This window comes from Corvus moneduloides, chromosome 13, assembly GCF_009650955.1.
Source record: "Corvus moneduloides isolate bCorMon1 chromosome 13, bCorMon1.pri, whole genome shotgun sequence".
NCBI lineage: Eukaryota > Metazoa > Chordata > Aves > Passeriformes > Corvidae > Corvus > Corvus moneduloides.
In genome coordinates, this window is record NC_045488.1 from 9,853,459 (window position 1) to 9,879,190 (window position 25,732).

At 44.1% G+C, this 25,732-nt stretch overlaps 1 protein-coding gene across 4 annotated transcripts in view; it reads right to left on the reverse strand.

Moving 5' to 3' along the window:
* ADAMTS17 (ADAM metallopeptidase with thrombospondin type 1 motif 17) overlaps positions 1-25,732 on the reverse strand; it is a 167,450-nt gene that overhangs the window by 112,895 nt on the left and 28,823 nt on the right. For all 4 annotated transcript variants that reach the window (XM_032122461.1, XM_032122462.1, XM_032122464.1 and 1 more), the window contains exons 5-7: positions 23,717-23,800; positions 23,219-23,376; positions 17,000-17,043 (exon numbers count right to left, since the gene is read on the reverse strand). In XM_032122461.1, coding sequence (XP_031978352.1) covers positions 17,000-17,043; positions 23,219-23,376; positions 23,717-23,800 — 286 coding nt within the window. The remainder of the gene's footprint in view (positions 1-16,999; positions 17,044-23,218; positions 23,377-23,716; positions 23,801-25,732) is intronic.

The window sequence follows — 25,732 nt, forward strand, 5'->3', positions numbered from 1 at the left end:
GTGGACTCCCCTCCCCAGCACAGCCAACCCTCAGCTTTACCTTTCAGCCTTTCTGCAGAGCTTTTATGTTTCATGGGAACCCTCCGGTGGTTTTCCAAGTTTAATGGATGAATCATTTATCTGCTCCTTTACCAACCTGCCCACACACAGACATTCCCCAAGATGGCAAGAGCTTTATTCTAGCGTTATTTGCATTGGGTTTACACTCTGCTAATTCACTGATTCAGGCAGAGGGGGCTGCCCAGACAGTGGAAAAACCTTAAGAGATCGAGACCTCTCCTGGATTTAGGGATAACTGTCCTCACCCACACCAGCAAAAGCTGCTTCAGATACCAAATGCAAGTGAGATAAGAAAGCTGAGAGATGTTCTAACACATTTTTTGGCTGAGAAGACCCTTTAACCAAGGCCTTCAAAAACATTATTTATGCTGCATTATAAGAGCAGAAAACCTTTGGAAACCTTCAGAGGTTTGGCACAGGCATCTCTGAAACCACATTCCTTTCCAATGCCATTCACCAGGATTTGTGATCACAAACACAAATATTCACCACACTGGCCATACCTGAGGAGAGGTATGGTGTTCACTGGATTTCAGAGGAAGCTGGAAAGCACACTGCTCAGCCTCATGGAGCAGATATCCATTAGGAGCGACACAGGTACCAGTGATCTTGCCTTGGAGCAGGAGAATGCACTAAAAGCCCACCTGAAGTTCTTTCCAGCCCTGTTTTCCTAAGCTTTTATGATAAAACACGAGGATCTAAGACCTCAGCAAAGCAGGAGATAAAAGAAAGTCCCTGTCTCTTTGACATCTGCTCTTTGTTCAGCGTGACATCCTCCATGCCATTAATGACTCCTCCCTTTCAGCAAACCATCACTTCCCTGGATGACAGCACATTAATAAATCCTCTCCATCCAACAAGACATGAGGAGTGCCTTAATTAACTGGAGCAGAGGAAGCAGGGTATCATCTCCATGTTTACTCTACTTTGATATGCTAACAGCCACATTCCAGAGAGCTTCTCCCCAACACTCCCCAGAGCCCGGGCTGCTGCTGAATGCAGATCTCAAACACAGCTCTTTCCTGCAATCCTATTTCTCTAGTTAAATATGGAGTTTGGGATATTCAGTCCAAATCAGACCATCATTCCTGAATGCTGATTCCCAAATCCAGGCAGCTAATTCATCATCTGTTTATAGACATCACTGCCTGGTGCTGAAAGTCTACATGCTCACACACACAGATGGAATTACATGGGCTTGATTACTCAAAGTAAGATATATTAGGACAGCTGTTAAGAGGAAAGGCAGGGGAAGAGCTGGCCAGGTGGATCTGAGAGAGGGATTCCAGTTGGGGATTGGACTGGATTGGACTGGATGAGTGATGGGAAGAATACAGAAGCGTGGCATAATTCAAATTCAGTGAACAAGGCAGAAGGAGAAATGGGAAGAGATTAGGGAGTGAGAAGAGACAGAAAAATAGCAAATGGAGATAATATGGGTTTTCCAGAAGGCTTCAGGAAAGGTGACTTTGATCTCATAGGCAGCAGGGAGTCACTTCTGAGGGAGGCAGGGGTCAAGGAGGGCAGGAGATAAGATCAGAAGGGAAGATGAGCTCCCTGAGAATGTCTGTGTGTACTTACTGCTGGAGAAAAATGGACCTCCAGCCCTGGGCCCTCAGCCTCCAGTCTCTGGCATCATGGGTTCACTTGAGGAATTACTGAACAAGTCTGAGGGCATGGAATAATTTAGGCAGGGATGTGTGGGCAAAACCTGGCACTGAGCATAATGGAGGGACAGCTGTTGGAACTGGTATAGAAACAAGGGATGGAAATCAGCAAGATACAAGACAATGAGAAGAAAATACACAGGCACAGGGGACAAGGTTGTTCAGGGATATCTCACACCAGAAAGGAATCAGATATGGCAGAAGTCAGCAGAGATCTGATGCTTTTGAAAGGCTACAGGAACATGTGACTGAGAACTCAAAGAAAACATTGCCAACAACTGTGAAACCAAGCTGCAAACCAGGATTTGGATCCTGGCCCTCAAGTCACCTCTGCCTGGGGCTCAAAGGCATTTGGATTTGAATATCTTGTGTTGGACTCGTTGTGTTCAGTGGGGGAACCTGCAAGTCCTTTCTACAGACTGCTGTAGAGCTAAGCAGGATCTTCCCTTCCCACATCCATGGAAACATCAGCACCACAATGCCCAAAGGCAGCAGCAGGACTCAGCACTGAATTCAGGGTTTGTGGAGATGTGTGAGTGACTGTCTTTCACTGCAGTGGCTGCAGCACAGAGACACAGGGTAAAAATGACTCCACATCTCTCAACTGCTGGATGGCTCGACAAGAGGTGAGAGCTCCACCTGCTCCAGCTCTAAACAGCCTTTATGACTCTCACCCTTCCCTTTCCCAGATGTTATTAAAAATCAATATTTCAGTATTTTCATTTTGACCTGTCCTGTCTGGTGGAAGAGGCCTGAACTCAAGAGTTGCCTCAGTGTCCCCTAAGCTGCATCTTTCAGGAAATAAATACCTCACCAAAAAGAGAAAAATGTAACAACTTCGCCATCAGAAAGAAAAGTGCTTGAGGGCTCCCGTGCCCCATTCCCACCGCTCTGCCACCTGCCTATGTCAGTCTGCCAACACCTGTCCTCAGGATGGATTCGCACCTGCATGTTACCATCTTCCAAGAGATGGAAAAGCAACCTTGGCACTGCATGCAATAGCTGCAGCTTTGAAAACTGTGTAAGGTTCCCAAACCATCTCTGGGGATATTTTCATCTTTCTTTTTCAGATGAGTTCTGCGACTTCCACTTTTGGATTTGTCAGTTTGTCCCTGCAACTCATCTGAGCCACCTGCTTCAACAGAGGGCCTGAATTCAGAGAGAAGGAAGAAAAATATCAAATCAGAGCCTTTCATGAGACTGCTAAACAAAGAAGAACATGGAATTCAGCAGCAGGGATCCTGGAGCCTTTAAATTCCTCACTATCTCCCTTCCAGAATGAAGAGACAAGGTCAGACTTGGCAATAAATCAGAAGAAATATTTGGAGTCTCTGTACCAAACAGCATCTGCTTTAAGAGCGAGCAGTCAGGGTCCAGCATTCAGTTCCAGTTTTTCCCTTCCTGTAGCTGCAAACACTAAGAATCTCATGAAGCTTTGCAAATAAATTAAAAGATTCTTTTAACAGTTCCAAGAGCTTTCCTGAGCCATGCCTACCTCACCCTGCTGTGGTGTTGGTCAGCGGTAGGTTCAAGAACAAGGATCTGTCCTGCAGTGGTTAAACAACGTTCAGTAATGTACAGTGAACAATATTTCAGTGTCTGGAGAGTGTCAGCCCAGTCTGCTGAATGTTTTGGAGATGGCTGAACACCTGTGCTGCTGATGAATGGCATTCTTCCACAGCTCCCCACTAAATTCTTTCCATGTTCTTACACAATGACTAAGCAATCGTTACTCTCAAAACCTGAATGAATCTATACTTTTGAAACATGTTAAAATTTAAAGTGTATTTTATTTTTAGGTGCTGTTTGCATGTCAAAACTGTTCTCCTGGCAACATCAGAGCAGCTCAGGTGACCTGCAGGGAAGGCAGGCCAGCAAATGGGATGATGCACAGTAATCAAACTCCAAACAGATGCTTTTCCAAATTGCTCCTGTGGTACTTCTCATCTGCAGCTCCCACATCCTGACTTCCAGGGCTGCTGAAGCTCCTGCCTTCACTTTGGCAAGCTGCCAGCCAGCACTGATAAACTTATGTAGCAATTCCTGGTTCAGGCCTTCTGTTTTAATTCTTTGCTGAGTGCTGATTTAGCCCCACGGCCTGACTTGACAAGGCTGACAAACCCAGGGGCTGCACCTGATAAGGTTAATAGGGTTGAGTTACTCTGTTAAGTCAGAACTTGGGTTGAAAAGCTGGTCCTCAGCACCTCCACCCTGGCTGATACTTCTGCTGCCAGAGGTGGGGAGTGAAAATGATCCTTCCATGTCAGTGGGCAGTGCCATGGCTCTGCTCCTCTCTTCACACACTACCAACAGTCAGCACATTTGTTTTGGCAGAGCACAACAGCATGGTGGAAAGGGAGGTGAAAATAAATTTAAAAAATCCCTAAACTTACTGCCAAATTAATGGCTTGATTTCCTAGAGATTACCACTTCCACTTGGGGCTCCTGATATAAATGTGGGTGATGCAATCTTTCCCTCAGTGGCAGTATCAGAGGGAGAGGGCTCCTTCCTCTACTTAGTTTCCTAATTTTCAGAAAACTTCCGAAAGCCTAATATTTCTGAGCTTGATATCCTCAAATTTGATTCAAATTGGTCGATGGGTTTTAAAAATATTAGGGAACAACCATCACTGGGGGAGATAGACACAAGCACAAAGCACACACAAGGCACAGACACACTGACCAAACCAGGTTAAACTATTTGGGTTACTATCAACCCCAAGGGCCTCTCCTCTGGGCTCCCAAACAGAGAAACAGAGCTGTCCATCCTGGCTTCCACTCCCCAGGAAGGGAATGACCCACAGGGTAGTTTATGCCGACACAAACACATCACAGCATCAGCCTGACTGAAGAGAAGCAGTGGCTAATTTCAGAGGTAATGTGACTGGAGATATTTTTAGTATGTCCTGAATCTAGTTTTTTAAGTACCTCTCTCTCTAGACTACTCAAAAATAAAATGTCACCTTTAAAGCCACAGCAGCTACAGAGAAATTCTCGCTATGAAAAAGAGCAGCCTGAGCTTTTCTCACACTTAAAAAGAAATCTCTCATGTTCAAACTTGAGCTTCTGTGAAAGAAAACACAAATTTGGATGAATATCACTGAGCTCCTTGTGATGACTGACACCAGACAGAGAGTCCCTGGTGCCTCACAGACACAAGTCAAGGCACAGTCCCAGTCCTGAGGCCTTTATGGACTGAACTCAGAAGTGACAGCCCAAGAGGCTCACAGGGACAGCACTGACGTGTCACAGGATCCTGCAGGAGCCAGGGGACATTTTCATGCACATGTGTTCACATTACTGCTCCAGGGCTTTGTGCTGAAGTTCTCTCAACAAGGACAGAACTGCCTCTTCTAGTCCCATGTGTTTTTGCATAAAACACCCCCAGGACATGCAGGGGCTTCTCAATACCTGCCTGGGTGACACTTCCAGTTCTGAGCCAAATCAGTGTCTCCCTGACTGAGAACACTGTCCTGGTCTGCAGCATGGTTTGCAGGCTTTCCTCCCTGCCAAACCCCACTCAGGACGTGACTCCTGGAGGGAATTTGCAGCAGGAACAGCTGCACTTCCCAGCTACGCAGGTTGGGTAGTTTTGAACCAGCCTGCCTGAGAGCCCAGTGGCAGTGGCCTGGCAACTGCCATGTAATGAGAAGTATTTCCCAACAAAGCCACCTGGTTAAAGATAACATAATCAGCACCCCACAGAACAAGCTGGATGTGTATTACAACTGCTCTAACAGTACCAGCTACCAAAATCACCACAGGCTTGATCAAAGTCTCACTGGAACCATAAATTATTACCCCTGTCTTTGGAAAAGGTGCATGAAATCATCTTTTACTCAGTTTCCACTCCCAGAAGGTTGGCCTTTGTCTTTTTTACTGAAGTGTAAAGCCAGAAAGCTTTATTTATCTCAGTGTTCAGATTATGCTGTGGCTCACAGACACCAGTGCATGGGTGGGTCTCCTGCACCTCTGTAAACACATCAGTGCATTGAACAAAATCCTGGCTACAGCAGTCAAGAGCTGGGGTTCTTCATCATGGGAAGAGCCAAATGCTCTCAGAATCCAGATCTTTTCTCTGAGCCAGCAGCATCACACCCTTCCCAGCTCCTCAGCTGCAGAGAGACAACCCAGAGAATGCCAACACAAGAGGGCTGTGCCAGGAGCCTCTGCCCCTCACTTGGCTCCACAGAGGGAGAAGGGAAATGGGAAGATTCAAGTGAGACAGATAACCCATAGAAAGAAATCTGGGGCAAATCAGAGAACATCATGGAAGAAGGAATAAGATACCAGGAGGAAGAAACATGAAACTGAAACGTAGTTATCGGACTCTGGTGAGGCAACAGACATTGCTGAAAGGAAACTACAAAGCTTAGAACTTCAGTAGTCCTTAAGCAGCACTTTCGTGTTGCAGGATCCCAGGATTCCCTCAGGAAAGCATCTCCACTTCATATGCTACTGAAGTATGTGGTGCACAAAGTCAGGCAGGAATCACAGGGAAAACCATCTGGAAGGACAGAGCAGCTCCAGTGAACAACGCTGCCCTTCTGAACTCCAAGTCAACAGACACTTGGAAGAGTCATCAAAGGGATTAGAAGGAGCCCCAATACTTCCCCAGGAGTCAGGACACCGGTTGAGAGAGCTGTAGTCAGGAATTTCATCCACTATTGGATCCAGACAAGACCAAGCTGGAGACAACATTTTCCTTCTGACTGACAGAGCCAGAAAAGCAAACAAACTGGAGCACGCAAGATAAGAAACATGAGTGCACAGGTTTCTTAAACAGATGTATAAAATATAAATTCTAAATAGAAATCTAACTTCAGTCTTCTATTTTCCTGTCATTTCAAGAACAACAAAGTCTGATTAGACTGATGGACTAGTTTTCAATAAATAAAAACATCAACACAGAGTTTCCTAACTCACTGGCCAGTCTTTTTACAAGTAACTGCAGTGTTTACACTGTTTGTCTGCTACAGCACAAATATTGCTGTACATGCTGGAGCTTGATGGATGATATTACTAAAACCAACAAGCAGATCCTTAGCAGAACATTCATGTGTACCCAGCAGTCCAGTTATGGCCAGGCAGAGCCTCAGTGCAAACAGCTCAGGCAAAGCAGCCACACAAAAATGTATGACACAACCACACAAAACCAACAAATGCCTTCAACCTGCTGACTGCTCATGACCACCAACCAAAGTAGGAATACAAGGCTAATTCCGAGCTAAGCAAACACAGAAATCCTTCACATTCTACAAATCATGCTGAAAGAGTACAGGAGGAGAAAGATATTTGATGGGTTGAGTTTAGGGGTTTTACTATTATTATTTTGGTAATTTCAATGTATTTCTATCAGCTGATCTAAAAGGAAAAAAGAGTTGTCAAACTAATCCAGACAAAAATCTTGCAGATTATAGGATTCTGAACCTGAAATTTGAAAACCTATATAGCAGAACCCTTGTGTCCAAATAAAATTCCAAGGAATTCCACTTCCGTTCTAGGGACAGTTTATACACAAATACACACACACAAATGTCTGCATACACACCCCTCAGAGAAAATTATGCTAAAATTTCACTATCTGTGGTCACCTTCCTATCTAAATTGGCAAGAACTTGATGAAGAAACCCCAGTATTTTCTACAAGGAAGATCTGGTCAAATCCACACATGTAAAATTCAAAGTAGCCTGCCATGCATTTAGAGACACTAATTTATTTCCAGAATGTGTCTGTGCATTCTTGGGTCAGCTCAAAATTTCATCACCTTCCCCACAGCACCTGCCATTAATATTTCCAGCCATGGAATGAGCTTGTAGTGGATCACAGCTGGCTGGAGCACACTCCCTACTGCATTTTCAGCACACTGGTAAACACAAAACATTTTCAGTGTCTGGTAAACACAGGGAACATTTTCAGTGGTGCAAAGTACTGTTACATACCCAATTCCTCTTTGCATTATGCGGAGCACAATCCCAGCTGAAAAGCCCGGAGTTTGTGCCGAGGCAGTGGGAGAATTGTTAAATAAAACCCAACAACATTCCAAGGATTTAAAGCGACTTTCAGTCTATTGAGTGCACTTGGTGTAGCAAAATCCTGCCAGGACCAGACACACTGCAAAATGGGTTAGGTATAATACCAGGTCATGTTACCAGATGATTAACCAAAGCTGGGAAAAAACCAGTTCAAATGAAAAAAAAAATCAGTACAGGTCAAACCCCCTTTTTGGGGAGGGGGGGAAGGTTTTATGCACACTTCCCAGTGTGGTTTTCTAAGTTATCACCAGTAAAATCTCATCTCTACATTATTTAAAATGCGCTCTTGAAATTGCATTTACTCTTGGCAGCTGCAAGACAAAAGAAATGTAAAAGTACAGTAGGCAACTGTCCTTCATTTCCTTCCTTTACTCTTACATATCCTGTGTGCAACTGGAATGCTTCTTTTTGATTATCCAGTGGAGCAAACGCTACAATGAATGCAATCATGCCTTATTACCCTACATGTCTGCAGCCTATTGCACAGCTAAGTACAGATGTTTTTACACAGCTTGGTTTTTTAGCTACAGGGTCTGTAAAACAATAGGAATGATCTGAAATGTTTTCAAGCCAGCAAAGGATAAAGGCACTGTAAAGCAGTCAACTGGATAAAAGCCATCTATGTCTGACAGGAGAAGAAAAACCTCAGAGGTTTCTCAATTATAAACATGTCAGCCTTCTGCAAGTGCTGCAGTCTGCAGCAAACTGACCAGGAATGTGTAAACAGAGGGGAAAATAAGGACCCAGGAGTGGAAAGAAGGAACACAAACCTCTGGCCTGTTGAAGGGTTTAACCACTATTTTACTGACCTGAAGAACTGGCTGGTGCCCAAGGAAGTGGAGCTGCCTCTGGTAGCCTTGCTTGTAGCTGGGGGTTGGGCTGAGATTCAGCCTGCAGCCAGCTCTGTCCTTGGGCTTGTCCCTTCCCATCTCCAGGCTTCACTCCCCCACCAGCACCATGGGGATCACAGTTCTGATCTCTTTGGTAAAGAGCTTTGGATTTTACTGAGGAAAAGCCCTGTTTACAAATTTATTTCTCTCTCCTCTCAATACATTCTTTTTTTACAAATAAAATACAATGCAAAACCCCCTCAATGTATTGTTTCATGGCACGGGTCTGTCGGGAGGGAACTGGGAATTAATGGGTAAGGCGCCGGGCTGGAAATCAGGATGTGCAAAATCATTCCATGTTCTTGGATGAGAACCAGTGAGAAATGGTTTTTATGAGTCCCATCTTCCCCAGTCCACCTGGCCTGAAGCGTGTCATAGCAGAAAATCCTGCTTTCTGCTGCAGAGAGCCTGGGATTGGCATTCCCAGCCCAGAGGGGTTATTTATAGAGCACTGACAGCAGGTCTGACACTGTGGAAAACAAACACTATTTATCTTTCCATAACCTTTTATAATAAAAGGGGAAGGAAGAAGCAGGGTGAGCTGTGAAAGCAGAACTGATGATTTTATTTGTTTTATGATCATTCTGATGAGAATCCCCCAGAGAAACAAACCCTCAGCAAGGGGAAGTGATGGAGCTGGAGTGTGAAGCAGTGCAGCAAGCATGGAAAATCTCCATTTACATGGATGAGGGAAGAGACAACAGCAGAAATACTACAAACCCCAAAAGACATTAATGGTTGTCCACAGACCAAATATAACGAGCTTGTTCTGCTCGTGTCTGCCTCAAAGGCTTCTCAGCCTCACTCACACAGTAGCCAGGAGCAGTTCCAGAGCTTTTCCTGACAGTTGTTTGGCAGTGTGGGCTTAGCTGGACATCAGTTAGGCTCCTGCTTCTCTATTTGCAAACACAATGACCCGTTTCCGAGATAAACAGAAGAGGTTTCTTTAAATCATCATTAAATGTTGCTTAGCCATAAGCAAAGCCTTGGTTCTCAAGCAGTGTCCCACAAATCTTCTCTAATTTAGAAAACAATTGAGGCACAAAGCTGTCTAGGACATAAAACTATTATTCAGAAGTTCTAGCAAAGTGTATTCAGGAGAACCAAAACCCTAAGAACTGCCTGTCACACAAAAGGAAATACTAAAATAATATACTTCTGATTGTTTTTTCTCCATGCCAGCATGAAAAATGTAGTGAATTGCTTCTGAAGGACACCATCCTGTAAATTCACTGGGAATTGTTAGTTAAAACAGTCATAACAAGTCCTTTTCCCCTAGAAAAGTGACTGCATGCCAAAGCCCCAGACACAGGAAGAGGGTGAGGGGTAAAAAGATGGGGAAAGGAACATCTCATGCAGGTATCTGCCCTTTAAGCTATGAGACCAAAATTCCCAGGTGCTTTGTGTACATGTCTATATAATTTCACACAGACAGAAATGGCCCTGGAGTGGAACACAGGACGTGTTTGCACCTGCACCAGTCAAGATGCACAATGATTTAGCACATAAAGTGATTTACGAGATGGAGTTAAAATGAAAGAATAAAATCAGAGCATCAGAATAAATATCAGCAAAGTCATGGCAAATATTTTCCCTCATGACTTATTCCTTTTAACAAAGGCAGCAGAAAGGAGATTATTTACCCACCAGTTAGAGACTAGGCTAGGATTTGGGCTGGAGTCCTGGATTCCTGATGGGAAAGGACCATAGTTCTGGAAGCCAGCGAGTTTTCTGAAGAAAGCCGGGCTGGATGGGGCTGGAGCAACCTGGTCTAGTAGAAAATGTCCCATGGCAGAGGGTTGGAGTGAGCTGGGCTTTAATGGGCCCAAACCATTTTAGAGTTCTATAACTCTATGAAGATACATTTCACTCAAACAGTAATCAGCACCACCCTGTATAATGCTGAGATGTGATGGCCTGAAGAATATTTGCTCAGTAATATCTTGCCCAGTAGAGTACTATGGGTTCTTTCCACAGCATTTTAGACAGTTGTCCACCAGCACTTATCAAAACACATCCCCATGAACCATTAATAAAACCATGGGAGAAGGTAAAGCTTTCAAGCTAAAATCAGCTTAAACATCCTGCACCAGCTTTGGGGTGAGCCACAACAAAGACAAAAGCTCTGTCAAAGTCTAAGGGTCAGGAGGGAGCAATCAACAAGAAAAGCAAGATTTAGGATGGGCAGAGACACACTAGCATACACAAGCAGGGTGGGAAGTTGATGGGAAGATTTTGGACACGCTGCCCTACAGCTGAAAACGACTATGAACATATTTCAGCATGCCAGCTTAAATATCTATAAGCATTCATTACCAATAGCAGTTTGATGGAGGACACAAAAGGCCAGGTACAGAGCAGGAAGTGTGTTATTCCTCCCTGCTGACAGTGTTTAGTTCCAGCTCCCTGAGAACAAGCTTCAAACACACACCACACTGCAAGGCCACTGTTTTATCTGCTGGGATGGGTGAGGATGACAGACAGACAGATAAATAATGGGAAAATAAAAGGGCCTGAAACACATTTTGAGGCTGCAAAAGGAGAATGATGTATGGAGGAGAACTAATGAGGAACTGCTGGAGGTTTAATGAAGACTAAAGTGGAGTAAACGTAGGGAAATTCCATGACCTCGGTGGGCATGTCCTGCGGTCTGAGTGACAGAAAACAGACTCTCCAGGGCCTCTGGGAACAGCAGCCTCTGGGTGTCCAGGCCCAGCTGAACAAAGAGAACACGAAAGAGCAAAACTGAGCAAGAGCTCCTATGAGCTCTGAACTAACCCCAAAGAGAACCAGGGGAAAAGGAAAGGGAAGGGAGTCAATCATGAGAGCAACTGAGGGTCTACGAGACCTCAGTACTGGGAACTGGAAACATATGGGAGAGGGAACAATGACAAACATAGAGAAAACCTGTAACTAATCCTCCCTCTACTAAACACTTGCATTTGTTTTAATTACCCAAGTTAATTATTTCACCCAAGACATCAGAGAGAAAATGAAAAAAGTTGAGTTTACTGTAAGTTGACAGCACTCACAGATTGATAAATTCCCAAAGAGAAGACTGATCAACCACCTAGTTTCTACAAAAAGTCCTTGCAACAGGACAATACGAGCTCCCAACTAAGGACATCACCTCGTGTTTGGCTACTGTGTCTTTTCCAGATAGATAGACATTTTTCAGCCAAGGAGATCAAGAATCCACCAGTGCCCTCAGTACATGGAATGAATAAAGACAAACCTAAACAAGACTCCTGAGCTGCAAAACAAACCCAAAGGCAAATGAAATTCAAATGCTCTACTTTCCTTAACAATAAAACCAGAATGTAAGCCTTTATAAGATGATAGGAGGGTTGCATGTCTCAGACAATGTCTAGAAACATGACCAGGATCCTGACCCCAGCGAAACCACCATCAAGATTCTGAGTCTGGTGTAAGCAGGATTTTCCTCTGGTCTTTACTGCACAGTGAGGCAGCCTGGCTGAAGCCACATCCCCAAAACAAGAAAAGGAAAAGCACATGCAGGACACTGAATGAGGCAGAGCAAAGGTTACAGAAGCAGGAATTCCCGATTACCTGAGGGGCTGTGCTTATCCCAGGGCTCCTATTGAGATTTATGCAATCTCATATTACACTCGCTTGGCACACAGATTTTTTGTGGGAATCTGGAAGAGGAGGGATTGCTAGCTGGTGAAAAGAAATTGGAAGGCTGTGGTGGGTAGGGTGGGGCCTGGGAGATGGTAGCAAGGAATATGCCCAATAGCATAGTTCAGCACTGTCTGGGTTGTGCAGCCCAGCATTTAATCCCAAGCAACCAAAAGGCAAGGAAAAAACCCTTCCACTGCACTGGACCACGGCTCCCTTTGGTTTCCTAAAGCCAACAGCCTGACTCCATTGCCCTGCAGAGCCACAAGTGACAGAAATTTGCAGTGCTGTGAGGCCCCTTTCTTTCCCAAACACCAAATCAACTCAATGGTGTTTCTTTAAGGGACGTTTTAACCTCCAGTATGTTCATTTTAATGTATTAAGCTGTGTTTGGGTTTGGTCCGAAGGACAGTCCCAGCAAGGCTTTTGCTAAAGCCAGGCATTGCTGCTCTAATGAATTGTTTTAAGCAGCAGGTATTTCTATTTATTCTGGCATCAAATAAAAACCCGCCCTGGAATATACAGAAACATTCAACATGAACCACTATGGAAAATGTTTTTAATGTGAGAATTCCTTTTCCACTCAGAGCAAACCAGCTCGTCTTTGCCCTTTCCTTGGGGATGAATTCTCTGTTGTGACACTGGTAGGGGACTGGAAACAAATACAACACAGGGAGGAAGATTTAAATGAACAGTACAGGCAGGATGACCAGAATTGTCTCCTGCTGTGGACAGGCCACCCAGATGTGGTAAATGGCCAAGGAAAAGATAAAAATGTCCCTTATTCAGGTGTTTTACATGGAATAAAAAAAGCCTACTTGGAGACACAGTCCCTCGTTTGCCAAACCTGGGCATATTTGGAAATGCTTTACTGCGATAAACAGCCAGGAGATGGGAACGTTTTTCTCGAAACACTGATTCACTGATTCTGTGGAAAGAGTCTGGAAAACTATGTTTCTCAATCACCTCACTCTGTTCTTGTTTTTCTCCAGGCAGCTATTCCTTCAGCTCAGCCTGCCCCTCTGCAGTACACACATTCTGCTTTCTTTTCCCCGACATCAAGCCACAGAGGAGCACATGTGACCACAGCAGAGGTAAAGTCATTTTTAACCAGGGCAATTTAAGGATATTTAAGACACATTCTCATTTTCCATTTCCCAATTCCACACTGCCCCCAATTTTATTATTAGCTGAATACAGGGAAGCTTCAGCTTGGATCTGGGGTAAGATGTACACCAAGGAATGAAGGCCAAGCTTTGCCCTGAAATATGCAGGATCATTCCTAACTAACCGTAAAGCTGCTTATTTGGCACTGGCAGTGGAAATATTGAACGAAAGGGGCATTCTCAATCTGCTTATGTCACAGAAAGGTTGGATTCTGACAGTGTGCAAGGCTCCAAGCTGCAGCCTGATATTAATAGTGAGACATTAAACTCGCAATTTGGCTGGCTCTGAGGCAGCTCCCTTGGAACACAGATTTTTCTGCAGGAAACGGCAGCTCTAGTTGGAGTCACAGCACGAGGGATGAGCCCAAAGCAGACTCTGGAATTTTGACTGGTGTGTGATGAGACTGTGTCACACAAAAAGAACCCTCCTGCTCAAACTGCAGAGTGTATCAGAGGTCCCACAGCAGAAGTTGTTGGAACACGACTGTTCCACACAGGAATATTGTTTTCCTTCCGTCCACCTCCTTTGGAATTCATCCATTCCCAGGCCTAACTTACCCAACCAAGTGGGGCAATGAGCATTAACAAACTATTTCTTACACAAACGTGGTTCTGTTCCGTGGTGCAGACAGTGGAGTATCACCCCACCAAGACATACCTACACATTTTCCCCATTTTTGAGCTTGTTTCTGCAATTATGTAACCTTCCACACTACCCTGGCAGCCGGGCCAAGAAAATTTGAACCAAGTCCCCAGAGCAACTGGTTTCAGTGAGGGACCCCTGCCAGAATACAAATACAAACCTCCTGCTGCTGTTTCTCGCTGTGTCTGCATGGCAGGCAAAGATTCCAGACAGGTTTTTCAATATGGATCTTTCAGAGCACAAATGAACACCTCTTAGGAGCCATTTAAACTTCGTAATCCCACTTCCGAACAACAGCTGGGGCTCAAGGCTTCCACCAGGGGAAGTTTTGCTTCCTTATTTCTCACAATGTAAAGAAAATCAAGGCACTGTCACTGAAAATAACATTACCTACAGCACTCTGAGTCCTCTTATTTCAGTACATAAAATCCAACAGATTTCTTACAGTCTCTTGAACATGTCCAAGCAACATTAGATTCTGGACTTGTATTGCATCACACCCCAAGAACACCACACTCTTTATAGGAGACCTCCCTAAGCCATGCAATCTCCTGTAGCTTTGCACTCAAAATCCTCATTTCACAGAGGTAGACAGAAGCATTCAGAATGCAAGTGACTTGCCAAATGTCACACAATGAGTCAGTGCCAGAGCTGGGAATAGAAATCAGGAGTCTGAGAGTCCAGATACTCTGCCTTATATAGAGCAGCAGCCTGGTTTAGGAGAGAGGCTGCTCGCTGAATTTACAGGATGGCAGCACTGGCATTGTAAGGGCCAACCTCAGCCATAAGCAGGTGTAGAAACACACATGCATCTGCTGAGATCATGTTCTTCATCCGTTCAAGTGTAAAGCAAGAAATGAAAGCAAGTTGCTGAGAACTTTGGGGAGTGCGACAACCGCAGCACCACCGTCAAGACCAAACGTGATGTCACTCGCTGGAGTCACTTCTTGCTTTCACAGGCAGTCCTGCTGATTTGGAGAGGAGTATCTGGGAGCTGGAGTGAGAAACAGGAATCTGGCAACAGCAGAGATGGTTGAAACACCAAGATAAACCTTCATAAGCCAATATGGAGGATCAATGGGCATCCACCAGTCTCAATTGTTGCATTCATATTAAGCCCACGTCACAGCCACACTACACTGCTGCTCTTATCACCCAGGTATGTGCACAGGGCAGAGAATGGTGGCTATTCTCTACAACTGACACCTCTTTCTCGCTATTCTGACAAACGAGGAAGATTGGAGAATCTTCTGCATGGTTAAAATTTAGTACTACCAACACTGATCACTTTCTCAAACCAGCTGCATGCCACAAAAGAACACTTATTAATTTATTCTTCTGCTGCCTACATGAAAAAAATGTAAATGGCACAACAAGGACAAATGGGGCACAGAAAATGTGTAAGTGAAGGTGTAAGTGCTTTGTTGACACATAATCAAAGTGTCAGGGGAGAAGGTAGGAAAAGCAGGATTGAAGAGAGCAAAGAGGCCAGACTAGTTTTGTCCCAGGAACATTCACCCTTCTAAGTATCTTGGAAAACTATGCTGGAAAGAGTAACAAGTGAGTTTAACCTTCATTGCTGTGATCTTCTACTTTCTCCACTGCAGCCACAGCCTGCAGTAATTTGCAGCACAAGAAATAACTCGGGTATTGTAAGAACAGAGAAGTCATAAAAATATTTCCTTAGTCATGCTGTCTCTGGTAATATAATTCCCTGAATAGAGATCTTCAACAATACTCTCCTTAAATATGGAAAGAGCTCTGACTTTAGTCAGCATGTGTCTTCCATCAGCTTGTCTCTCTTTTTTTTTTTTTTTTTTAAACTGCTTTATTGTATCTTACCACAGACACCTCCAGGTGCAGGTACACGGTGTAAAAACCTTCCTCGGTGGAAGTGTGTTTTCCATTGGACACAGAATAAATGCATTGTGAGGGATTCCAAATAGAAAAAACTTGGACACAGAGGCCAGTCCTTGCTCATGTGTATGTATCCTCCAGATCTGCATTTCCTTCTTTCACCTGATCCCCACACCAGGGAGGAAAGGACCTGCATTCCAAGATGAGCTTTCCACAGGGCTCCTGCTGAAGGCACTTCCCTCCCTGCTCTGCATCGCCCACTGTCAACATAACCCCTGCAAGTGTCTCCCTGAACACTGGAGTGTAAGAAAAGCTGAAAATTAGGATCCATCCCAAATTTACACAGAATGGAGGATAAGGGACCACTTGACTTTGAGGCAAATCTTAAAAAAAATCACGCCATCATCACAGAGAGGATGTTGGGCAGTGCCTCCAAACACTGCTGCTACTGTAGGGATTAAAAAAAAAACCCAGGAGAACACAGTCAAGGTTACTGCTACCTGAGTGAAATAAATAAATAAAGTATTTAATGTGTGGGATGTAAGGACCCTGTGTATGCAGGCTTTGGATACGAGTAAAGGCAGTTAGGAAGTAGGAGGAGCAGGAGGCTGAAAAGAAGATTTAACTTGGCTTTCCTACAATGAGGTATTCTTCTCCAGCGTCTGAGTGCCAGCTTGATCTGGCAATGCCACACAGGTTCTTACAATGGGAAATACACTCCTTAGTTAGCAAATTCTTGTTTGAGGTGAGAGAGAACTGAAAGGAACATCATACAGACACACCACAAGGCAGTTTCTTCTGTGTCCATTCCATAGCAGAAATACTTAAGAATAGTTCCTGAACCCAGAGACCTCCAGGGCTTAGAAGGGGTTAAAATTTAATGGATTACTTATAGTTCATACTCTACTCAGCTAATCCATATTTGCATCACAGAACAGCAAAACCAACATTACAGCAAACCAAAGAGTGAAAGATTGTCCAGAACACTCCTCTTAGCATAGAGGTGGCTATCAAAATACCCTCCCCTGTTTCTTGGACTTACCCACAGTGTCACAAGGCTCGTCTTTGTGCACGCAGAAATCTGTCCTAGAAAGAAAAACAGAACAGAAGTGAAATGTATCCTGTGCCTCCAGACTCCAGGCTAGGAAAAAGCAGTGGTGCATGACTCACATATGGGTGTTGAGGTCTGGGGATTTTTTAAGGCTGCTGTGCAGTCTACACGATGACAACACAGATAGCACCACTGATTGCTATTGAGATTACAGGCAATTATATGAATCAGCCCCATATACCACAGTCCAACTTAACAGACTTAAGATTTAGCACCTAAAAGAGCCCTGCCTTAGTCTGTGATGTCACACTTATTCCACAACTAGATTAAAACTGAAGCTCTTCTTTTCACAAGAGAACTGTAACAAAAAGGAGCAGACACCCTGTGATGCACCCTAAAAGACAGTGGGAGTAAAAGAAGTGTGAGGCACAGCCTGAAGGCACAGAACTAATAATGTGTACCCAGAAATTCTCAATTCTTCAGGTTTTTCCTTCTTCTTCCACTAGAATAGAAAAGAACATGAAAAAAGCAGGACTAAACAGAGAAAGACAGATGTGACATGGAAGAAGAAAGAGAATTTCAGGATTTGCCAGGTAACAGGTAAATTGGCTTCAGCAAAATTGATCATAGTCAGATTTGCCATTTTATGGCTTGAATCCAACACAGAGAGATTCAAGAGACTCCATTTGGTTCCCCACATCTCATCAAGGCAGGAGAAGACACTACAGATGCCACTGGCACCCACAAATCAATGAGGGATCCATGGAGCTGTATTAAACAGAAACAGAATAAAAGCCTTGAAGCTCACCATCAAAGCACTGACACTTCCTGTGAGAAGATTTAATACATGAGATTCCTCATGACAGAAAAACAAGTGTGTGAGGGAAAGTATTTTATAACTAAATTAATAGCTTGAATACATTTCAATAGGCACTTAGACCTAAACTTCTAGGAGCTCTCTTCACCAGGGCTGCTTTGCAGTGCAATCCACAATAAAGAGGAGCTGGAGAGAAACATCACATGTGCTAAAACATTTCAGAAGTTCATTAACCCAAGGAGAGAAACATCACATGTGCTAAAACATTTCAGAAGTTCATTAACCCAAGGGAACCTGAGGAACTGTAGTCTCTATCACCATGGCTCTCCTCACCCTGGGAGGAGGCAAGAGAATCCTGTTAGTACATTTGGAGTGTGCCATTTGAAATGCCTGAGTCCCCATGGGATTTGGAGTTTAAGAGTCTGGCAGGAGGAAAATCAAAAATACTCAGAGAAAGATAAATACTTAGAAAAAGAAAATACTTAAATATAAAAATAGATAAATATTAAAAGTGCTCTTTCCTTGAAGAAAGTTATGAAACTAAGGTTTATAGGAAAAGGGATTTAAGGCCCAGGACTGTGGCTGATGAATCCAGACCCTCCACACCAAACTCCTATGAAAGTCACAAATCAAGCTGTCAAGGGCTTGGAAGGAGAGCACAAACAGCCATTACCAGCTCTTGTTAAGCAGACATTGAAAATCAACCATGCTTCAGTGCAGAAAAACCATAACAACCATCAAAGTGTTAAAAAAATCAGACAGGAACCAAACAAAAATCGGAAGCTACGACCACACACCAGCCCCAGCTTTCATTTTTCACTGCAGCCCAACTGTGTCTCGACACCTTGGCATTCCAGCCCTTCCAAGGAAGACTAATGACAGTCTCCTGACGGAGCTGGCACCAGCGCGCCTGCTCGACTTCCCAGACCCAGCTTGACAGAGGTTTATTTAAGGACTTATTATGTTATATAAACTGGTAAATCAAACAGATGCTTTTCTTGTGACAACAGATAGCTGAACTATTAGTGGATGGCAGGAGGCCACAGCTAGAAAAGCCTCTCTCTCTCCAGAGCCTGTCCAGCACTGCAAATAACTCACAAAAAAATTCAGCTCCTTGCGCTGTCCCACAACAAAAGGTGGCTGGCACTTTCTGGCAGCTCCACAGAGGAATTACCACCATGCCATTAAATAATGGGTCTGTAAATGATCCAGCACAACTTCCAGGCTCTCCTACTGAGGTAGAATAACCCTTGTGTGTGAAGAGTGCTGTGATGCTGTTTGGTCAGGGAAGGGCTTGAAGCACATCAGCAGCAGAACTGAACATCACTGGCAATTCAAGTATAAAACCTGTTCAGCGCATCCTTAAAACTATCATAAACACAAGTCCAAGAGACTCCGTCTTCTATTCAAATATATGTAAGAAAATTCCAGGATTTAAACCATCTGGACCATTGCAAATATTGTACCCCAAAACCCCGTGGCCAAACAGAAAAGCACATCCAGACCTTTAGTCACAAACAAGCTTGGTCTCAGTCTTCTTCCAAAGGCAAGGAGACACCTCATCACAAAACCCATTACTGAAACTCGTACAGTCCTACAGCCTGGAAGGGTGTTAAGAATAATCTGTCTCACCTGTGGCTCAGTCACACCAGCGATTTAAATGGCTCCATCCTGGCACCTGAAACTGATCTGCTTTTAAAAAAGTTTCAATCACAGGTGTCTCTCTGGCACATTTTTGAGCTCAACTGCACCTATATTTTTGAAGTGAGAGCTTGACATGACTGATACTATAATGATACTCAACAATATAGAAAAGGTATTTTAATACTCATTGCATGTGCAAAGGTCTCTTATCACAGAGACACAGTTCTATTAGCAGAATTTTTTACAGAACTTTGTTGGAATAAAACTCTTTCTCCAGGAGCTGCAGTTCAAATCCAACATCTGACCTTATCACATGAGGTCTTGGACAATATATTGAAATCACAGCTCTAGCTGTGAACCAGTTTTACTCTTCACTTTTTAGCCACTGACTGAATCAAGCCAGACACAAGTTCTCATCCTGGGACCTGTGAAATTCTCAGTCATTATCATGTGTGGTACCCAGCAGAGGGTTTCCATTAGCAGAGTACAACAATTCTCAAAAAAATGACGAGTCAGTTGTTTTGTTCAATAAAAATAGCCAGAAGAGCTCAGAACTCCTCTACAGTCACTCTTCCATCTGGCACCCACCAACTGGAAAAAAATACCTAACTATGCTAAACTAAACTCTGCAATTCAAGTCCTTCCTGTGAGACAGAAGGAAAGTAGTTGAACTGTGCAACAGGAATAAGAAGTATTCTATTAAATGGCCATTCCCAGCATCCTTCAAATGACATCTTTTGTCCAGTCTAACCCTGCAGGGTCATAAAGCTAAAGGACAGAGGAAACTGGTACAGTCCAGAACCTGCCAAAATAAACTTTCCACACCCATAGGTGCATTTAGTAGCACTATGTGCCCAGTTTCCTTGATGCACAGTGAATTCCTCCATTTGCCCATTTAATGGGAAGGCAAAGGGCTGGAGAAATGTGGAATGGAGGAACAGGCTGCAAATGGAACAACTACACCACTGTGTCAGGAAAAAACAAGTCTTTGCTTAAAGACAGCTCTGAATCCTGTTCCTGTCAGTGTTGGGACATTCTTTGCTCTGCTATCACATCACCTATAGTCTAACAGGTGACCCAAACACCTCCAGCCAGGAGCTGGGACAACATCAGTGTGCCTGAAGATTTCCCAGAGAATGCAAAAGACAGAGGGGGAATGTGTTTCAAATGAGACATGCTTCTAAAATCACTAAGATACAGATTCTGCAGACAGAAGTTATTCTGGTCAGCTGCCTGTTAAAATATGAAGTACACTATCCAAAGATGCCAGAGATCTGAATTTCTGCAAGTTCAAAACCAGAATTTGAATGAGAAAAGTCTGATGATTATAGAGACCACAACACTATATTCAGACCTTCAGGGCTGTGGCAGATTATTCCCACTGTCTCATTTATTTACTGAGCAGGACAAAGGTGCACCTTATTTCACAGGCACAGTGTCTCTCTTACCTGGAACTCAGGTGGATACTATTAAAATCCCACAGGAGGGATATCTGCCACCTGAGTAATCCACTTTTGCATACAAATGAGGGTATGGGAAACATCACTTAGAGGTGAAGTTTCAAAAGGCAAGCGTGCCTTGGTGTTTCAAATGAACCCAGCCAGATTGGAACCAGTGGGATTTCTTCAGAGCTTGACCCCAAAGAATCTGTTTCTAGTCCTTAAAGCAGCTGCAGCTGCTGAAAATTCAGCTTCTGCTTTTTCTGGCGCAATTGCTTGTGCTGGACATGGTGTTGCTCCCACATCCTCTACCACTGGTCCATCTGTACAGTCTGGGGAGGGTCCAGGGACACACACACACACAGTTCCAATGCCAAGAGGAGAAAAATTCATTTCCCTGGCACAGGAATGGGTCTGCTGGGCCAGAAGTCTTCCAAACAATGCGGCATCCTCCATGAGGCAGAAGCAGGATGGGTTAAGGATGACAGGACACAGCAAGAAAGAAGGAAAGACTCCAAGTACATACTGCTGGCCTATCCAGCAGGAAAAAAGCTGCTCCAATGCACAGCCATGTGCTTTCTGGCCTGAACTTTCTCACCAAAGCTGAATCTAGTTTCTAACCCAACCAAACCTGTACCTTCTCAGCTATTCCCACTGCAAAACCCTGCAAATCCATTGAACAATTCCTCCTACAAATTCTTTCTACAGTTCTTCCTCAGATGCCTGAGTCCAACTCAGTTAGCCTGACATTATGCATTCAATTTTGAAGGCTGCAGAGAGTCTGCAGAGATGAAATGCTCTGCTCATTCCCCCCGCCCCACGCTTGGAGCCCATCAGAAGAGATTCTCTCTGCCTCACTTGTCATGCAGGACAACTGGATGGCCAGATGAGTTTAACAAAAATGTTCGTTATTTATTTAGGCCCTGATCCAATGGAGCACATGCTTAACTATAACCAGGATGTTCAGCCCGTTGACTTCAAAGGAACTATTCCCCCTGTCTAAACTGTTAAGTATCTGCACAAGTGCTTGGTGGACTCCAGTGAATAGAGGAGGGAGCAGGGTTTGGGGGAGCTGCACACACATCTGTGGAGGAGCTTTCTCAGGAACTCTGCTGGCCTCATGCCCTGCTCACCAGCTCTTTGACTGAAAACTCACCAGAATGCCATGGATAGTTTGTATTGGGGTTGTTAACACAAATCTAATGCAAGAGATTATTACAATCAGCATGGTAGTTTATGCAAAAACATGTATTTCTACTTAAATTGTTGGCAGAGAAAATAGGTGAAAGAGGTGAGTAATATTGAACTGCAATACAGGTATTTCCTGTCTCAAACTGGGGAAGAAGGGGTAGGAAGTAGTGTTTTACTAGCCCCATGAGCATCCATATCACACCATAATTTTGTGCTCACTTTAATTATTCAGAGATCACTTCTGTAATAATCAATACTTCATTTACATCTTAAAGGATGCAAAAAACTTAAAACACCATAGATTTGCTAATCAAAATTTGTGGTAACTGTGGGGAACATGGGACTTGCATTGTATTGTGAGGTTGGGCTCAGGTAGTTAGAGGAAAAAAGACTGTTGTCCCTACAACACCCTTTTTCTTGCTTTATCTGATGTGTTTGACACATCAGTAAGTTCAGAGCTCCAGGATGCAAAGAATTTTGCTCAAGTATTTCTAAAAAGATCATTTCACATCTGAAATAAATGCAGGAGTTTTCAAATACACAAACCAATGAGGAATGACACCCCTCCTCTACCCCAGTTGTGATAGAGGAGAGGTGTTAAAGTGGTTATTTCCTCGGGCAAAGAGAGAGCAAATTAATTTAGTTTATGGTATTTCTCTCCCCCTTTCCTTAGGAGATAACTCCCTCCCCACTGCTGACGCACTGTCTGCTCCTCTCAGACTGCTCAGTTGAGTAATCCCTAATTGCACACAGAGCACCTGAGCTCAGCTGTGTTCTCAGTTCCACACCTTCTTTCTCCTAGGAAGGAGGGCTCCAAAACCTCCCCTGTTTTTTTCCACTCCTACCAGCTGGTGTAAGAAAACCTCCTGTGCTACAGCCACATCCTGATCCTGACTGTGACACAGAAGAGTGACCATGACTGTGACACTTTGGCTCAAGAGGAAAGATGCCTTTGTACAATCTTGTTAAGAATGTACAAAAGACAGATCACTTTCATCAGAGGCATCTGAACATCAAATGTATCATCTTTTTCTTAGATTTCTGCTTGACCAGATAACCCCATCACTGACCATGGGCATTATTAGATGAAGTACACTGATAAACCAGACCTTCCCATACCTGGTCACAAAAACAGCAGCATCCACAGGAGGGGTGTCATCCCTGGCACCAGGAACCTGGTTGTTACCAAGGTATTTTGCCCCACCATATTCTTCATTTTGCCACTGACAGAAGCTCTCCAGAGATCTCTCTCCATGATGCCCAATGGACAACTTCGCCTTTGGGGGGGAGAAAAAAGGAGATATAAAAGGAGAAATATCAGCCACAGTCTTTAGATAAAGCATCAGACCTCTCTGTAACAGTTAACTCCTGAGACTGGTTTGCAGCTACAAGCAGACAGATTTACCAGGAAGGATAAATAAAAGGATTCTGATTCCTTTCACTCCTACAGCCCCTGTACTTCCCACCTTTAATACTGCCACTTTTAATGGTGAACTGGAACAGGCAACTCCTCACAGTTTGTGATGCTGAGGCCAGACCTGTCCCACATCCCCCTCCCCCCCTGTGGGACACCACAATGCAATTCCAGGAGCAGGGGAGAAAGCAGTTGGAACTCACAGGGCGATTGTGAAGCAGGACTAGTTTGGTGACTCTAATGTTGACTTTAATTCCCAGGCTTTGATGCTGGAACATGTTGTACACCTGTCAAAAAGCAAAGAAAACATCCAGAGTGTATTAGTGGCAATACCAAGACCTAGTAATAGTTGAAGAAACTAATTGTGACTAAAGTTAGACACTTGTCCTTCTAAAAACTGACACAAAAAACAACCATAAAAGGATTGTGCTACTACACTCAGTAAAATAAAGACTTTTTAAGAGTTACTGTGGAAAGGATAGAAATATTCCAAAGGAACTCTAAACATAATGTCTCAGGAGCACGGACATACGTTACGAAGCATCCAACTAACATGGATCTTCAGCATTTAAATATCAGAGCTATCTGAATGCAAGATGAAATAATGGTGTGTTTTAGACTTCAGGAAATAGAATGGAAAAGCAATTTCCCTCTGTTATTTTCATATCTTATATAAGAGAATAGTAATAAGGCAGCACATAATGACACAAGCCTCAGGAAATACAAAAATAGCACCGGAAACTACCTTACTACTTTCTCCAGATTTTGCATTCCAGCTCAGATACTTCACCTCATTTTTATAGGTTAGAATATAAGATCTTAATTGATGCCAGAATTTGATTCCACCCATTTCTCTGTGTACAAATGTTTTAACTAGACAGTATCAAGAAAGGTGAGGGAAGGGTTTATCTTAAAAAGGTGTAAAATGCCACATAAAAGATCTTGGGTGAATATTGTATCCCCTGCTTAATAAAAAAAACCAAAATCAAGACCAGTGAAGAGAGACTCCTGACAAATGGGAGGCAGGTTTGGCCCCAGGTAAGCAATATTCCTTCCTCACAGCTCGTTTGGCTACAAGCATCACCCAGGCTCAGTAACTTCCTACAGCAAACCCGAGACACGAGCAGATCTTGCACATTATGTTTTCAACGCTTGGTATTTTTCCTACTTGTGCAAATACTCAGGAATGTGCTCAGTGGAAGAGTGCTCTGGAACTCTCCAGTGCTTGGGGTTGGATTTAAGCACACACGTAAATGTTTCCTACAATTTAGGCACAGACTGCAAGACAGAGCTACTCAGTGTTTGACCCAGTGACCTTCAGCTGAGCACAATGAGCCATTTATCTTCCCTGAGGCTCGTGTACAAGTGCCCACAAGGGCTGGCACTATTTGCTTAGCCTGGGGATGTGCTGGTAGAGCAGTTCGGGCCTCTCACTACAGACCTGGTGGGGATAAACTTGACACTTGCAGAGAAGGGCTCCGACCAATGACCCGTTTAAGTGGAGACCTGGACCTTCAGCTGGGAGGGTCACTGGGGAACCAGGCTGAGGGAGTCAACCCCTGCTGCACCCCTGCAGAGGCTGACAGACACTTCCCTGGGATGGCTGGATGGATGGCTGGATGGATGGCTGGATGGATGGCTGGATGGATGGCTGGATGGATGTCTTTGGTGTCCCAGCTCTCCACTAGCTCTGGCCACCCCATGAAGTTCCCACTCATGAAAGGAGGATAAGTCCAGCAAACAGGTCCTTATCACTGAGCCTGGTGGTGCTGGTGCTTGGCTTCCCATCAGAGCAGACAAGCTGCCTCCAGATCTGGCACGGACACATCCAAACACCACCAACTTCCAAAGGGTGTTTTCCCTGGCAAAACTTGCACACCAAGCACCAGCTGCTGGAGAGCTCAGGATGCAATCTTGAAAGCTGTCAGCCCTTCCTCCTTTTCTCTTGTGCCCTCTGTCCTACGGATAACTCTGACTGCACTTTTATTCCCATCCACTAGTGATCTCAGAAGAGCTCAAGCAGCAGCAATTGGACACTAAACAAAAAAAAAAGCCACTGGGAGTGCAAGACGCTCCACTTTGCCTGTTTATGCAAGCTTTGTTTGCTTATTTTCTTAAATGAAGCCCAGAGGAGCCCCACACTGATGGCAGTTTGTGTTGCCTAGCAGGAACATTAACCTTTCCCTCAGAGAGGGAGATCACTTAACAGTTACAGACAA